General features: G+C 41.0%; 1 protein-coding gene across 1 annotated transcript in view; it reads right to left on the bottom strand.

Moving 5' to 3' along the window:
* lgr4 (leucine-rich repeat containing G protein-coupled receptor 4) overlaps nucleotides 1-15,953 on the bottom strand; it is a 134,004-nt gene that overhangs the window by 31,421 nt on the left and 86,630 nt on the right. Inside the window, exons 5-6 of the mRNA XM_078549547.1 lie at nucleotides 2,768-2,983; nucleotides 197-268 (exon numbers count right to left, since the gene is read on the bottom strand). Of these exons, the coding sequence (XP_078405673.1) occupies nucleotides 197-268; nucleotides 2,768-2,983 (288 nt within the window). The remainder of the gene's footprint in view (nucleotides 1-196; nucleotides 269-2,767; nucleotides 2,984-15,953) is intronic.

Here is a 15,953-nt window from a genome sequence, read left to right as displayed (position 1 = left end):
CCTACAAACTACTGTAAGACCTAAAAATCATTAAAAACCAGGTGGTTTCAGCAAATATTCAAATATGTATATTCAAATATAATTGATTTATACAGGCAATTCGCCTGCAGCTTGAGTTCTCAGTTAATGAAATATGATTAGGATTTATGCTTCATTGTTAAGTCAGGAGTTCAAAAGAAAAAAAATAAGTACTTACAGCGTCTCCAGATTGTCAAGCCCATCAAAGCAATGGATATCTATTGTGTCAATCTTATTATTGTGAAGATGCCTAGAGAAAAATGAATGAGGAAGAAAGCAGAAAGATATCAGAAAGCAAAAAGTATTTGTACACTGCAGCTATTCTTTATGCATTAACAGCAACTTACAAAATGCTTCATCACATCCCAAAAACTTCTCAAACGTCTCCATGTACAATAGTTACTTTGATTTATAATGGCTTGTGATGTAGGTGAAAACTGCAGCCATTTTGAAAAAAAGCAAGATTTCATAAGCAGCAATTGGATATATGATCTATTACCATTTTTATTTTGTGATGTTAGGAAGATTGCTGGCCAGGACACCAGGAGAACATTCTGCTCTTTGAACAGTTCTACAAGATTTTTACTACCCACTTGAACCAGAGGAACAGGAAAACAAGATCATCAGGAGTACATCCCCTCCAACAGTTAGTACTCTAATGGACTAACCAGACCATGCCAATGCTTAGTGCAGCTGGTTGTACATATGTACAGAATTATAAAAACATAGCAACAAGAGTAGGTCATTCAGCCCGTCAAGCATGCTCCGCCATTCAATATGATCATGGTTGATCATCCACTTCAATGTCTTTTTCCCCACACTATCCCCACATCCCTTTACACCACTGGCATTTAGAAATCTGTCAATCGCCGTCAATCAAAACCCAGTAAAGTATTTTGCAAATATTCATCAGGTTAAAGGCTAATCTAGGATCAAACTCATTTTTAAACTCTTCCATTCATGTGATATAAAATTGCACAACAGAACTAGGTGGTTGTAACAATGCATGCATATACCAATAGATAAGTTCATACATGCAGGATCACATACATGCAAGATCACAAAGATAGAAGACTGGCCTGTACAGTGCTCCAAAAATAAGTGCAGGTGAAACAGGCTGTCCACACCATTTTGCTCTTCCTTTCAAAAAAAAAGCCAGTTTCCCAATCACAGTATCAAACTCTGGTTTTAGTGACTCCCAAAGTTACCCTCTACTAGCACATCTGGAAGAGCATGCCACACATCGATCACTCCAAGTGCTTCCCAGTCATAAACTTGGGAACTTTCCTTTACCCAGTTTATACTCGCGGCCTCTTGACCAGCAGTCATGATTAAAAATTGCGTTCTAAGTTAGCCTTTTCTATTTCACCATTTTATACATTTCCAAAATCCACTCTAATTCACCTAATTTTAACATCACAAGTGAATCATTTTTTTTTAACAAAACTTAATCCATTACTTCAGTCTTGTTAAAACATTAAAATGGGTAGGAGAGTTAGAAATGTGCATTTGGTGCAATTGGGGTGGGATTCACTTCATAAAGCTTTTATTTTATTCACTTAGGTGTTTAAACGTGATTAAGAAATAACTTACCACCAGTTCCCCAAGGGCAAAATTCTGCATTTGCATCAGAGTTTTAACAGCTTTTAGTTACCGCCATGTGACATAGGCACGCACAGCAGGGAACAAATATGTGCAGTGCCAAGTAACCAGTTTTAGAAGCTATGCTTGTTCCTTTTTAAAGGGCCACTGCACTGTGCAGCATTTTCAGTTGAGGGTATTTGAAATGAGGATCTCCATCCAGAATGCTTACGCTATTCCAAGCTAGTCATCAGAAACCTGTAGCTTCAGAATAGCATCAGCAGAGTCCGCGTGGAGCCCCTCGTTTCAAGCCCCTTCAGTTGGAAATTTATGCAAGCAGGAACCAGCTTTTAAAGAGAAAAAAATAGCTTCTAAACTTCTGGCTACTTAGCATGCACATATTTGTTCACTAGCTTGCATGCTATGCAACACTACATGGCAGCACCTAAAAGGTATTAAAACTCTTTGATGTAAGCAAATACAGGATTATACCTTCAGGGGACCAGTGGAAGGTTAAAGAAGAAATTTCAGGTGTTCATTTGAACAAAAAAAATTCTCCAAGGTCAGGAGCTTACTACACTAGGAACTGCATGTACACACTCACATTCTGCTGCTCCATGGCATAATGAGCTTGAACATCACCAAAACTCAGACACTTGAGATTATCCAAAAGAAAATGTTTGCACAAACTAACAGAAATCAAGCAGGAGGGGTACCACAAAGCTATGATGCAATGCAAGGATATCATTTTTAAGTGAATTATTTGAAGGTTCTGCGCATGGTTTATGATGTCACCTGAAGCCCTGGTTGTGTTACAATCTTTAACTACTTCTCAGCTATTGATTTTATTCTCAAAAAGGTAAACTACAGGCTATTCTGCACGAGGTACTTAACATCCAGTTTTATCCAACAAACTGGAATATTATTGTGATTCTGCACAAAAAATGTAGGACTCTTTCAATAGACACTGGGTTAAAACAAGTTATGAAGCACTGTATATACTCTAAAGGTTCCGCTTCCTTTACTGCTTAAAATGCACATTTAACTCTTCCACCAGCCCACTGATATGCTATTTGAAAATTGGTGCATTTATATCAAACAACGCTTTCTCATATAATTACATAAATGTAACTTTCAGAAAGCTTCCATTTTTGAGAAACCCACTTACAGTACAACTAGGCTGGAGAGATTTGCAAAGGCAAAGTTGGGTATGTGTGTGATTTTGTTCAATGCCAGAGTTAGAGCTTGAAGCGAAGGTAGTTTGCTCAGCTGTTGAATAGGAACTTCAGTTAGGCTGTTATCATCGAGCCAAAGGTGCCGCAATTGAACCAGACCCTCAAAGCTGTCTTCAGGGACAGATGTGATGTGGTTTGCATCCAAGCGCCTAAGGATTAAATCAGAAAACATGCTCAGTCTTGTTCCTTGCACTTGTTGTAATATCCAGTCATCCATTTGCTTGTGTTGTCATAAGTCATTAACATGAAAGGGAAACTGTCTCCATGAAAATCTTATTCAGTTTAATGAGAGAAACTTGGAAAATTAAGCTTCATTTCCACTGTTGTTAACATCATGTACTTTATAAGGATGAGTTTCAACAGTTACACCATTTACACTTTCAAATAAATTAGTAAAGTTTATGAAAACTTTTCATTGGTCACTTCTGTAAAAAAAAAATTGATCAAGCTTCCAACTGCACCACGGAATCCCAATTTCATGATATCAATGAAGTGCTCCGCCTCTCCATGGCAGGACAATCGGACGCCACGAAACCCACTCCCATAAAATCAACAACATACACCTGCATGGTGGGTTAGGAATACATTGCCTTTTTTTCATTTTTAACCCAGGACCCTCCTCCCATCTGTCATGAGCGGAGGTGAAGGGGTTTAAAGGAGGCTGTTCATTACCCCAGGATCAATAGTACAGGAACTTGATTCATCTTGAGTTCTGGTTCTAGATGGAGTTTCTTTAGGGTTTGCCTGTTACTCTAAGAATGTTACCATAGGCTGCTATTCGTAAAAAAACATTCTTGTTTATTTACAGATCTATACACATCTAAGTACTCTATACAAGGCTGTCATTCACAAAGTTTTAATGCCATTGAGTCATCTGAGCAAACTTAATTGTTCTTTAAATATCTTATAGTACCCCCTACAAAGCACATTATTAATCCAGAAAACAAACCTTCTCGAGGGCAATTAGGGATGGGAAATATATGATGGCCTAGCCGGTGACGGCCACATCCTGTGCACAACATTTTTAAAGAAGCAGGGATAGGTGACTATAATGATACACTGAAATATAACACTTTTATCTAAAGGCCATTTGAGATTCTGCACTGAATGTGTGGATATATAAACAGGTCAACCTAATTATCAAGTCTGCACTGGTGTTTTTCACCATCCATTCTCTTTAATTTTCTCTTTGAAGCAACTGTTTAATTTTCTTTTAACAGAATCAATGGGATCTGATTGAACAAATTCTAACCACCTTTTGTGTAAAGATTCTGAATGATCATATCTTCAATTGATATCCTTGTCATCCAACTGTGAAATGCCATTACTGTCCATAGTTTGCATGTTCAGTTTATTTATTTATTTATTTTAAAAAAGCTTTTTAAATTGGATAATCTGGCAACCAAAAAAATACAAAAGATTTTACCAATCTCTTAGAGCAACTCCAAAATCTTACAATCTTTCAATAGTGGACTCAAAAAAAATGTACTGAAGCCAATTTTGCTTGTATCATAACATTGCAAAGGCTTACCACAATTGCTCAGAATGCTTATTCCATGAGTAACTGCACAGCGCAGACCAGATCTAGGATTTGTCACCACTGGATTAAAATCCTGGAACTCAGCATTATGGGAGTTTCTTCACCACACAGACTGCAGTGGTCCAAGATGATGACTCACCATCACCTTCTCAAGCGCAATTAGGGATGGGCAATAAATGCTAGCCTTGCCAGTGACGCCCACATCCCATGAATGATTTAAAAAGTAGGGCCACGAAAATAGTGAGGTGGCGGAGTGTGAGGAGAGAGGAGGTAACTCAGCAAGGGTTTCCATTCCTATTTGTTGCTGGAAGTGCCAAGTGTGTAAACATACTGGACCAGTTATGGTCTGCTGTGATAGTCCCAATATTGCCTACCCTGCTGATTTTCACAGTAAATAATAGCCATTTGGGGTAAGAGATACCAGATTCTATGGAATTATAACTAGCAAAGGCATAAGAAATAGGAGCAGGAGTAGACCACATGACCCATCGAGCCTGATCCACCATTCAATATGATCATGGCTGATCTTGGGCTTCAACTCCATTTTCCTGTCTGCTCCCCACATCCCTAACTCCCCGAGACATCAAAAATCTGTGTATCCCAGCCTTAAATGTATTCAATGATGGAGCATCCACAATCCTCTGGGGTAGAGAATTCCAAAGATTCACAACCCTTTGAGTGAAGAAATTTCTCCTAATCTCAGTTCGAAATGACCAGCCCCTTATACTCAGACTGTGACCCCCTGTTTTAGATTCCCTGACTAATGGAAACAATCTCAGCGTTCACCCTATCAAGTCCCTTCAGAATTTTGTAGGTTTCAATGAGATCGCCTCTCATTCTTCTAAACTCCAGAGAATAAAAGCCTAATTTTCTTAGCCTCTCTTCATAGGACAACCCCCTCATCCCAGGGACCAATTTGGTAAACCTTTGTTGTACCACCTCTAACGCAGGTATATCCTTCTTTAAATGCGGAGACCAAAACTACACACAGTACTCCTGCTGCTGACTCACCAAGACCCTGTACAATTGGAGCAAGATTTCTTTATTCCTGTACTCCAATCTTGCAATAAAGGTCAACATGCCATTTGCCTTCCTAATTGTTGCTGCACCTGCATGCTAACTTGTACCAGCACACCCAAGTCTCTATGAACATCAACACTTACAAGTTTCTCACCTTCTAAAAAATATTCTTTTTTATTCTTAAGTGAATAACTTCACATTTCCCGATATTATACTCCATCTGCCATCTTGTTGCCCACTCACCTAACCTGTCTATAACTCTTTGCAGCTTCTCTGTCCTTCCCACAGCTTACCTTTCCACCTAGCTTGGTATTATCAGCAAACTTAGATACATTACTCTCTGCCTGTTCATCTAAGATATAGATTGTAAAAAGCTGAGGCCCCAGCACTTGCAACACTTCACTTTTCACTGCCTGCCAACTTGAAAAAGCCCCGCTCATGCCCACTCTGTTTTCTATCCGTTAACTAATCCTCTATTCATGCTAATATATTAGCCCCAACCCCATGAGCTCTTATTTTGGCTCTTAACCTTTTGTGCGGCACCTTATTGAATGCCTTTTGGAAATCCAGGTAGACTACATCTACTGGTTCCCCTTTACCTACCTTGCTAGTTACATACTCAAAAAACTCTCAAATTTGTCAAACATAACCACGTTGACTTGTTTTATTAATACTGTGCTTTTCTAAGTGCTTTGTTAAGACTTCCCTAATATTGCATATCAGCATTTACCCAACAACTGATGTTAGGCTAATTGGCCTGTAGTTCACGGTTTTCTCTCTTCTGCCTTTCCTGAAAAGAAGTATAACATCTGCCAACTTCCAATCTAGTAGGACCATTCCTAAATATAAATCTAAATTTTGGAAAATCATAGCTAGCACATCCACTATATCTGCAGCTATCTCTTTTAGAACTCTAGGGTGTAAGCCATCAGGTCCCGGGGGTCAGATTTTAGTTCTTTAAGTTTCTCCATACTTTATCTCTGCTGACATTAATTTTCCTAATTTCCTTTCTCTCTTTAGCCCCTAGGTTAACATTTATTTCTGATATGGAACTTGTGCCTTCCACTGTGTAGAGACACAAAATCTGTCCAATGCCTCCGCCATTTCCTTGTACCCCATGATAATTTCTCCAGTTTCTGCTTCTAAGGAATAAATGTTTACTTTAGCGACTCTCTTCCTTTATATATACTTATAAAAGTGCTTACAATCTGTTTTTATATTTCTGACTAGTTTATACTCATTCTATTTTTTCTCTTATGAACTTTTTGGTGACCCTTTGCTTATTTCTTAAAACACTCCCAATCCTCAGGCTCGTTGCTATTTTTTTTAAACAACAGAATCAGCCTCTTCTTTTAATCTGATACTATCCTTAACTTCCTGAGTGAGCCACGGATGGGTCCTTCTTGATGAGTTTTTGTTCTTCAATGGAATGTATTTTTGTCGAACATTTTGAATCGTTTCTTTAAATGTTTCCTAGTGTTCATTTACCTTCATACCTTTTAATCTATTTACCCAATTAACCTTAGTCAGTTCTCCTCTCATACCCACGTAATTGGTTTTAAGTTTAAGATCTTTGTTTGCTGTTTGTTCTGGGATGAAGAGCAGGTGAAGAGCAATGAAAATTGAAGATTGCAAAAGAAAGTCCAGATAAAGAGACTTATACTTCCGCTGATTAAAAATAAAACTTTTACTAGGCACAATGGAAAACCTGTACAACACAAAGTCCAGACCCTCATGAACAAAATCACAGCGTGCCAAAAAACAAATTTGAACAATAGAAATCAAATGAACTGTTTGATAACGCAGCTCTGTTGAATGATGGCTGAAAGTTACCTGTCTACCTTGTTGGCTGAATTCCTTCCCCTGCTCTGAAGATCAAAGGCATTGTTTCCATTGCCTGGAATGGATCTGGCAGAGAAGTACGAACAAATACTTATGCCATGCCTCTTGCAAACATTTAGCACAGGCACGCAACATTAGGAAACTAAACTGATTAGATGGGGTGCAGGGAGGGGGTAACCTTCACTTGATAGCTATAAAACATGCACCTTTAAGCCAGACTTTACTAACATAAAAAGAGCCCCCTTTCAGACAATGTATTCAGTCATACATGCCAGCAGTGGGTAGGAATCTTGCCTCCAAGTCAAATGGATGTGAATTCAAGTTGCATTCCAGAGGCTTGATCACAAAAATCTTGGTTGAACTCCAATGCAGTACTGAGAGAGAACTGCACTGTTGGAAGTGCTGCTTTTCGGATGAGGCCTCGTCTGTGCTCGCAACCAGGCATAAAAGATACTATTATTTTGAAGAGCAGCAAGGGCACTATCCCTGGTGTACTGGTCCATATGTGTCCCTCAATAAAAACAAATAAAAAATCTGGTTATTATTGCATTGCCATTTGTGGGACCTTGTCGGAGATGCTGTCTTTTGGATGAGATGCCTGCCCCCTCACATGGATGCAAAAGATCCTATGGCACAATTTCTCCTGGTGTCCTGCCAATATTTAGCCTTCAGCCATCATCACTAAAAAAAATTATCTGGTTATATCATTGCTGTTTATGGCACCTTGCTTTGTGCAATTTGGTTGCCAACTGTTCCATATTACAATTCCTCCACTGCAGAAAGTACTTTATTGGCTGTAAAGTGCTTTTGATGTACTGAGGTTGTGAAAGGCATTATATAAATACAAGTTCGTCCTTTCTGAAAAAAAGTTCAGCCAAACTTTTTTTAATTCAAAAATTATCTTCTGCTCCTTTTTGTCGTCCATGTTAGCCTCGAAAAGGAGTAATACAGCTCATTACTCTGCATTCATTTTTCAGCAGATGGGTGGTGGCATTTTGTTCCTTTTTTGTGGATAGATTTTCCACTGAAAATGACTAGGGCGACTTGTCAATATTTATAATTAGACTTGTTTACTTGGAATTTACTAGCAATGAAGATGATGTGATGGGGGGAGGGCAGTGCAGGGATATTTAGCATCAAACTTTTCCTTCCCGGTCCATAATCCCCATGTAAACCTACCTGGCATTACTCAAAAGGACTTCTATTTACATAGCACCCTGCACAACCTCAGGACCTCCTAAAGCACTTTACAGCAAATTAAGTACTTTTGAAGAGTAGTCACTGTTGGAATGCTCAGGTACTGTCTGTCCTGACCTTTTTAAACTGCCATCACCACCTTCTTCAAAGACTCCATCATCAAGCACTTAGTCTTTGCAAACTATTGCCTCCATGTCTAATGCTCCTTTTCTTCTCTAAAGTTCTTGAATGTGCTGTTTCCTCCCTGTCCCATGCCCATTTGTTTGAATAAGGTTTCAGCTCCACCCCAAGCACAGGAACAGTCTTGATGAACGTTACGAACATTCACTGTGACTATAACCAAGATGCACTGCATCTCTCCTTACCTTCTTTGTAATGCTGATCACACCATTTACCATCAAATTTTAACTACCCAACTAATGAGACTGCCCTTGCTTAGTCTAGTATTACCTATCTGATCATAGTCAGAGCCTGTCAATCAATGGCTTCTCTTCTCACACTTGTATGGCCACCTCAAGGTGGTCCCCTCCCCCTCCTTCTCTACAGGATAACCCTGTAGTGATTGCCTTTGAGGCATGGGGTTAACTTTCACTTAATATCCAGCTCTAAATCTCCACCACTGTGTTTCAATCCTCCACTGCCTCTGTGCTATCACAGCGTGCTTGATATCCAGTCTTGGACAGACAATTTCCTCCAGCTAAACATTAGGAAAACAGAAGCTACAATCTCTCTACCCTCATCTCCCTCCTTGGCACTGTTTCAGACTGCTTTAGACTATTTCTAATTTCAAAATTCTATTTGGTTCTGAACTGTGCTTCCAATCCCATTTAAGCAGGTGATAATGGAAAGACAGAACAGTGCCATTAGGGGATGGGTAGCTGGCTGACGACAAAATTACAAGGGCTGGGCTTGTTGATTTGTCGGCTACTTACGACAATATGAACCATTGAGCATTTCAAACAAAACAGGCAAATATTTTGAGGTATAGCAAATGGTCCAGCTGATGATCTCCCTGCTCCTGAATCAATGTTCCTTTGTTGAAATGGATGGTCAGACAAGTCAGAGATGTACTCAAAAGGAATTGATTTGAGATTTTGTAGCACTTTGATACATCTGCATTTGCTCGGCCATTTCAGAGGACATTTAAGAATCAGCCACATTACTGCGGGTCTGGAGTCACATGTAGCCAGACCAGGTAAAGTTGGCAGATTTCCTTCCCTAAAAGGACATTAGTGAATCAGATGGGTTTTTACAACAATCGACAATGGTTTCATGGTCATTCTTAGACTTTTAATTGCAGATTTTTATTGAATTCAGATTTCATTCGAACACGGGTCCCGACCATTACCCTGGGTCTCCGGATTACTAGTCCAATGACAATACCATTTTGCCATCGCCTCCCCAGAGGAGGCTCCACAAATATCCCCCTCCTCAATGATGGGGGAGCCCAGCACATCAGTGAAAAAGATAAGATTGAAGCATTTGCTACAATCTTCAGCCAGAAGTGCCGAGTGGATGATCCAACTCGGAGTCCCCCGGAGGTCCCCAGCAACACGGATGCCAGTCTTCAGCCAATTCAATTCACTCCACGTAATACCAAGAAACGGCTGAAGGCACTGGATACTGCAAAGGCTATGGGCCCTGACAATATTCTGGCAATAAGCAATAGTGCTGAAGACTTGTGCTCCAGAACTTGCCGCACCCCTCGCCAAGTTGTTCCAGTACAACTACAACACTGGCATCTACCCAACTATGTGGAAAATTGACCAGGTATGTCCTGTACACAAAAAGCAGGACAAATCCAACCCGGCCAATTACCGCCCCATCAGTCTACTCTTGATCATCAGTGATGTAATGGAGGGGTCATCAACAGTGCTATCAAACAGCACTTGTTTAGCAATAACCTGCTCAGTGCCACCCAGTTTGGGTTCCGCCAGGGCTACTTAGCTCCTGACCTCATTACAGCCTTGGTACAAACATGGACAAAAAGAGATGAACTCCCGAGGTGAGGTGAGAGTGACTGCCATCAAGGCTGCATTTGACAGAGTGTAGCATCAAGGAGCCCTAGCAAAACTGGACTCAATGGGAATCAGGGGGAAAACTCTCCACTGGTTGGAGTCTTACCTAGCACAACGGAAGATGGTTGTGGTTGTTAGAGGTCAGTCACTCAGCTCCAGGACATCACTGCAGGAGTTCCTCAGGGTAGTGCCCCTGGCCCAACTATCTTCAGCTGCATCATCAATGACCTTCCTTCCATCAGGTTAAAAGTGGGGCTTTCGCTAATAATTGCACAATGTTCAGCACCATTCGCAACTCCTCAGATGCTGAAGTAGTCCATGACCAAATGCAGCAAGACCTGGACAATGCCCAGGCTTGGACTGACAAGCGGCAGGGAACATTCGCACCATACAAGTGTCAGGCAATGACCATCTCCAACAAGAGAGAATCTAATCATTGCCCCTTGACAGTCAGTCAACGGCATTACCATTGCTGAATCCCCCAATATCATCCTGGGAGTTACCATTGACCAAAAACTCGACTGGACTAGCCATATAAATACTATAGTTACAGGAGCAGGTCAGAGGCTAGAAATCCTGCGATGTGTAACTCACTTCCTGGCTCCCCAAAGCCTGTCCCCCATCTACAAGGCGCAAGTCAGGAGTGTGATCGAATACTCCCCACTTGCCTGGATGAGTGCAGCTCCAACAACACGCAAGCTTGACACCGTCCAGGACAAAGCAGCCCGCTTGATTGGCACCATATCCACAAACATTCACTCCCTCCACAACCAACGCACAGTAGCAGCAGTGTGTACCATCTACAAGATGCACTGGAGGAATTCACCAAGGCTCCTTTGACAGCACCTTCCAAACCCACGACCATCTAGAAGGACAAGGGCAGCAGATACATGGGAACACCACCAACTGGAAGTTCCCCTCCAAGTCACTCACCATCCTGACTTGGAAATATATCGCCGTTCCTTCACTGTCACTGGGTCAAAATCCTGGAGCTTCCTTCCTAACAGCAGTGTGTGTGTACCTACACCACATGGACTACAGCAGTTCAAGGCGGCAGCTCACCACCACCTTCTCAAAGGCAACTAGGGATGGGCATTAAATGCTGGCCCAGTCAGTGAAGCCCACATCCTGTGAATGAATAAAAAGAAAAAAGTTGCCCCAAGGTTCACTGCAAGCTCCCTTGCTGATCAATGCCCACACAAGTGGCTGACCAGAATTCTTCCAGAGGTGAAGATTCACCTATGCAGATGATCGCTGCATCACTATTCAATCGGAAAGACGAGAACATTCAGCACATCTTAACTGACTTCAAGTGCAAATGCAGAGAATAAGCATCCTTGAATGCCAACCTTGCAAGGCACTAGTTTGCATCTTCCACCTGAAACATCATCTGGTCAAACAAGCAGTCCAGGTAAATTCAGGACTGTAGAAACATCAAGCCTGAGTATGCGGTGCACACTGAGGTTACATTAGGTTGAACACTGATATTCAATGAGCACATCAAGAAGCTATAAAAAGATGAACTCTAGGAATTGTATACCCAGAAAGTGTTCAACCCAAAACGGAAAGCTGAACCCAAAACACTCCGAGCAACTAGTCTTGCTGTATGTTACTCAATTGCAGAGTATTTTTTTCTGTTCATTCATAGAACATGGTTGTCGCTGGCTAGGCCAGTATTTATCCCTAATTGCCCTTGAGGTGGTGGTGCTGAACTGCCTTCATGAACCACAGCAGTCCACATGGTGTAGGTACACCCACAATGCTGTTAGGAAGGGAGTTCCAGGATTTTGACCCAGCGACAGTAAAGGAACATCGATATAGTTCCAAGTCAGGACGGTGAGTGGCTTGGAGGTGAACTTCCAGGTGATAGTGTTCCCATCTATCTGCTGCCCTTGTCCTGCTATGGCAGCGGTCGTGAGTTTGGAAGGTACGTGAGTATGGTCACATTTGAACCATGTGTACAAAATTGACACTGAAATCAATCAATCCTGTCAAAGAAATACAATAGCTTTGATACAGACTGCTACGCTGCATTTTGGGGATTGTGCCACCAGTGAGACACAATACCTCTAGAAAAAAGGCTTGTATTTATATAGCGCCTTTTACAAACTCTGGATGACTCAAAGCGTTTGCAGCAAATTAATTATTTTTGAAGTGTAGTCATAGGGCAAACGGCAGCGTAGTGGTATTGTCGTTGGACTGGTAATCCAGAGGCTCAGGGTAATGCTCTGGGGACCAGGGTTCGAATTAAATAAGTCTAATGATGACCAAGCAATCATTGCTGATTCTCGTAAAAACCCATCTGGTTCATTAATTCCCTTTAGGGAAGAAAATCTGTTGTCCTTACCTGGTCTGGCCTACTTGTGACTCCAGGCCCACAGCAATGTGGTTGACTCTCAAATGCCCTCTGTATAAGGGCAATTTGGGATGGGCAATAAATGCCAGAGATGCCACAGTCCATGAACCAATCTAAGAAAATTGATGGAATGGAGAAATCACAACAGCCAATTTGCATACAAGTGCCCACAAACAGCAATGTGAGAATGGCTTTTCTTTTGTGATATTGATTGAGGGATAAAAATTGTCCAGGACACCAGGGGTAACTCCCCTACTCATCAAAGTAGTGGAATTATTTACATCCACCTGAGCGGGCAGATGGGGCCTCAGTTTAATGTCTCATCCGAAAGTCAGTACTTCTGACAATGGAGGACTCCTTCACTGCTGCGCTGAAGTGTCAGCCTTGATTATTGCGCTCAAGTCCTGGATTGGGACTTGAACCTTGAACCTTGTGATTCAAAGGCAAGGATATTACCAACTGAGCCACAGCTGACACTATGAAACAGATGTTTAACCCTGGACACTCACTGTACCTACCTACATGTGCCATCATCCAAGTGGCTGAAGCCCAAAAACCTTTTGCCCCAAAAATACTGCAATGGAATTCCCAATGACCTGGGAGAATTTGTTTCTTTCAGAACAACTCCTTCCAGACACTGATGTTGAACACAAACACTTGCGGATCCTAAATCAAGTGAGGACTGGGGTGGTAAAGACTAGTGTTAATATAACCATGTGGAAGCTGAGAAATACCCAGATGTGAATGTGGAAAGTCTAGGCTATCATTTCAACACTGCACAGTGCAGTGGCCCTATCAATGTCCTTTATCCCTGAGTAACTATTCAAGATAAATGGCAACACCAGATCCAGGAGTGACAAACCAAGATGTTGGTGACCCCATATCTTCTCCATTACAAAGAATGCTGGCTTTCACCTCCACAGGGCTGCACACCTCTCACTGAAACCCTTATGCTTGCATTTGTCACCTCCAGATTCACTTTCCAATTTGCTGATGGTCTTCAATCCTTCAAAACTTCAGTTTATTCAAAACTCTGTTGCCCATATCCTATCCCTCACTAATTCTCACTCAATTCATCAATCCTGTTCTCATGTCCTACAATGGCTCAGTTCACCAACCCATGAATTTAAAATTCTAACCCATGCACTTAAATTGCCTCTTTGAGCTTGCCATTCCCTCCCTACTTTGCAACATCCTCTAAGTACTACAGCAAACTCAACTGACTCAAATTCAGTGCCCTTATTACAACCTCTTGTGCATCTCCCTTTCGCCATGTCAGCAGCATGCTATTAGCTGGAACTACTGCTCCCGTCTCCTTCCTTCTCAACTTTCAAGACATTCTTAATACCCACCTCCTTGGCCAAGTTTTTGATCACCCGACTCATTTGGTTCAGCAACCTTTTCACACTGCTTACCCCTCTATGAAGCACCTTATATGGTGACTTTAGAGAACATTGCAAAGGTAAGCTGCTGTTGTTGGAATTGAAGGTATGGTCAGCCAGCATACCTAAGCTTAATGCAAATATATCATATGCACCCAACCAAAAAATACCCATCCAAACCTTGCTTCCCATCACGTTTTTTTGTTATTAGGTTTATGGATTCTTTTGATCTAGCCTAACTTTTTCACAATTCACAACATTTGCCAACATGAGTCACCTCTAGGCATCTGTTTGTAATACTGAATTCTCTGGGCTGTAATCACTGTTTCTGATCATTTTAGTAAACTTTTCCCTATTCCTTGGTGCCGCAGTTTTGCTTATAATTATACTATAATCCAAATTTCTCTACATGGGCAGCATACTGGTAATGGTACTTACTACAACACTAATGCATCCCTGAAAAATTGGAATCTTGACACTTCACAGAACCATAACGGAAGAAAATGGACATAATCCAAAGAATTAGATATTAAGAGGAATGAGTAAAAGCTTGGTAAAGGTGGATTCTAAGAATCAAACGGCAGCCTGGAGCTGCACAACCAAACTGGATTATATAAAAGCCAAATGCTGATGTTCTAAATCTGAAATAAAAACAGAAAATGCTGGGTAAACTCAGCAGGTTTGGCAGAATCTGTGGAGAGAAAAACAGAGTTAACATTTCAAGTTGTTAACCTGCCATCAAAACTGGATTATAATCAGGGTTTATGTTCCAGGATGGTATACCACCCTTCCTGTGGTATCTCCATCGAAAACTTCCCCTTTGTTCTAAATTTAATGAAGACCTCGATCTTTTTAAGTAAGTTTGTTATTAACTGGGTGATGCAACACATAACAAATATTTATTGACAGAACCAAAATCAAGAGTAACCAGGAAAACTAAGAATTTAAGATTCAGTGTAAGTTCAAAACAGGTAATAAGTTTAATTTAAATATTCAGTGCATTTGCTCAGATAAGGAAGAGGTCCAAATGAACAGCTTCCTGATTCATAAGACTTCAGCAGCCCAAACTGTCTGCCACTCAGTGAAGTCCAAAATTATTTTTTTCATTTTTGTTTTTATTCATTCAAGGGATGTGGGCCAAGCCAGCATTTAATGCCCGTCCCTAAATGCCCTTGAGAAGGTGGTGGTGGTAGTGGTGATGGTGGGCTACATAATTATGTGAAACTTCACTAGAGTTGCACAAGATGTAATTTCACTTGCAATTACTGTTGACTGAAAAACAGTTTCATCAGGGATCCATCTGCAAAGTACACCTTTGGTCATGTTTTGCAGATGACTTACAAAAAGGGGGGGACTGATGATAGGAGGTTTCTACAGCAAGCCAATTATCTTCCATACACTGAATGAAGGGATTATAATTCAACTGGAAGGCTTATAAATCTTAAAAATGGATACCGTATTGCTATTAGACAAAGGTGTGCTATTCCTGTTGTGGTATGGCACCATTAGCATACATCTACCCCCTTTCCAGGAACAAAAGATTGGCGGGAAAAAACTGTAGCTAAAAAATGGGCTACTTTCAAAAAAGAATTGGTTCGGGCACAAAGAATATTCCAACCAAAGGGAAAGGCAGAGCAAACAAATCCAGAGCTCTCTGGATGAAAAAGGAGGTAAAAAGGAGAAGAAAAAAAGTGCACTTATGACAGGCGTCAGGTAGAAAATACAATCGAGAGCCAAGAGGAATAAATAGGCTCAGAGGGGAGG

The sequence above is a fragment of the Cetorhinus maximus genome, chromosome 9 (assembly GCF_964194155.1).
Source record: "Cetorhinus maximus chromosome 9, sCetMax3.hap1.1, whole genome shotgun sequence".
NCBI classification, from domain to species: Eukaryota; Metazoa; Chordata; class Chondrichthyes; order Lamniformes; family Cetorhinidae; genus Cetorhinus; species Cetorhinus maximus.
This window is presented reverse-complemented; position numbering and strand designations above follow the sequence as displayed.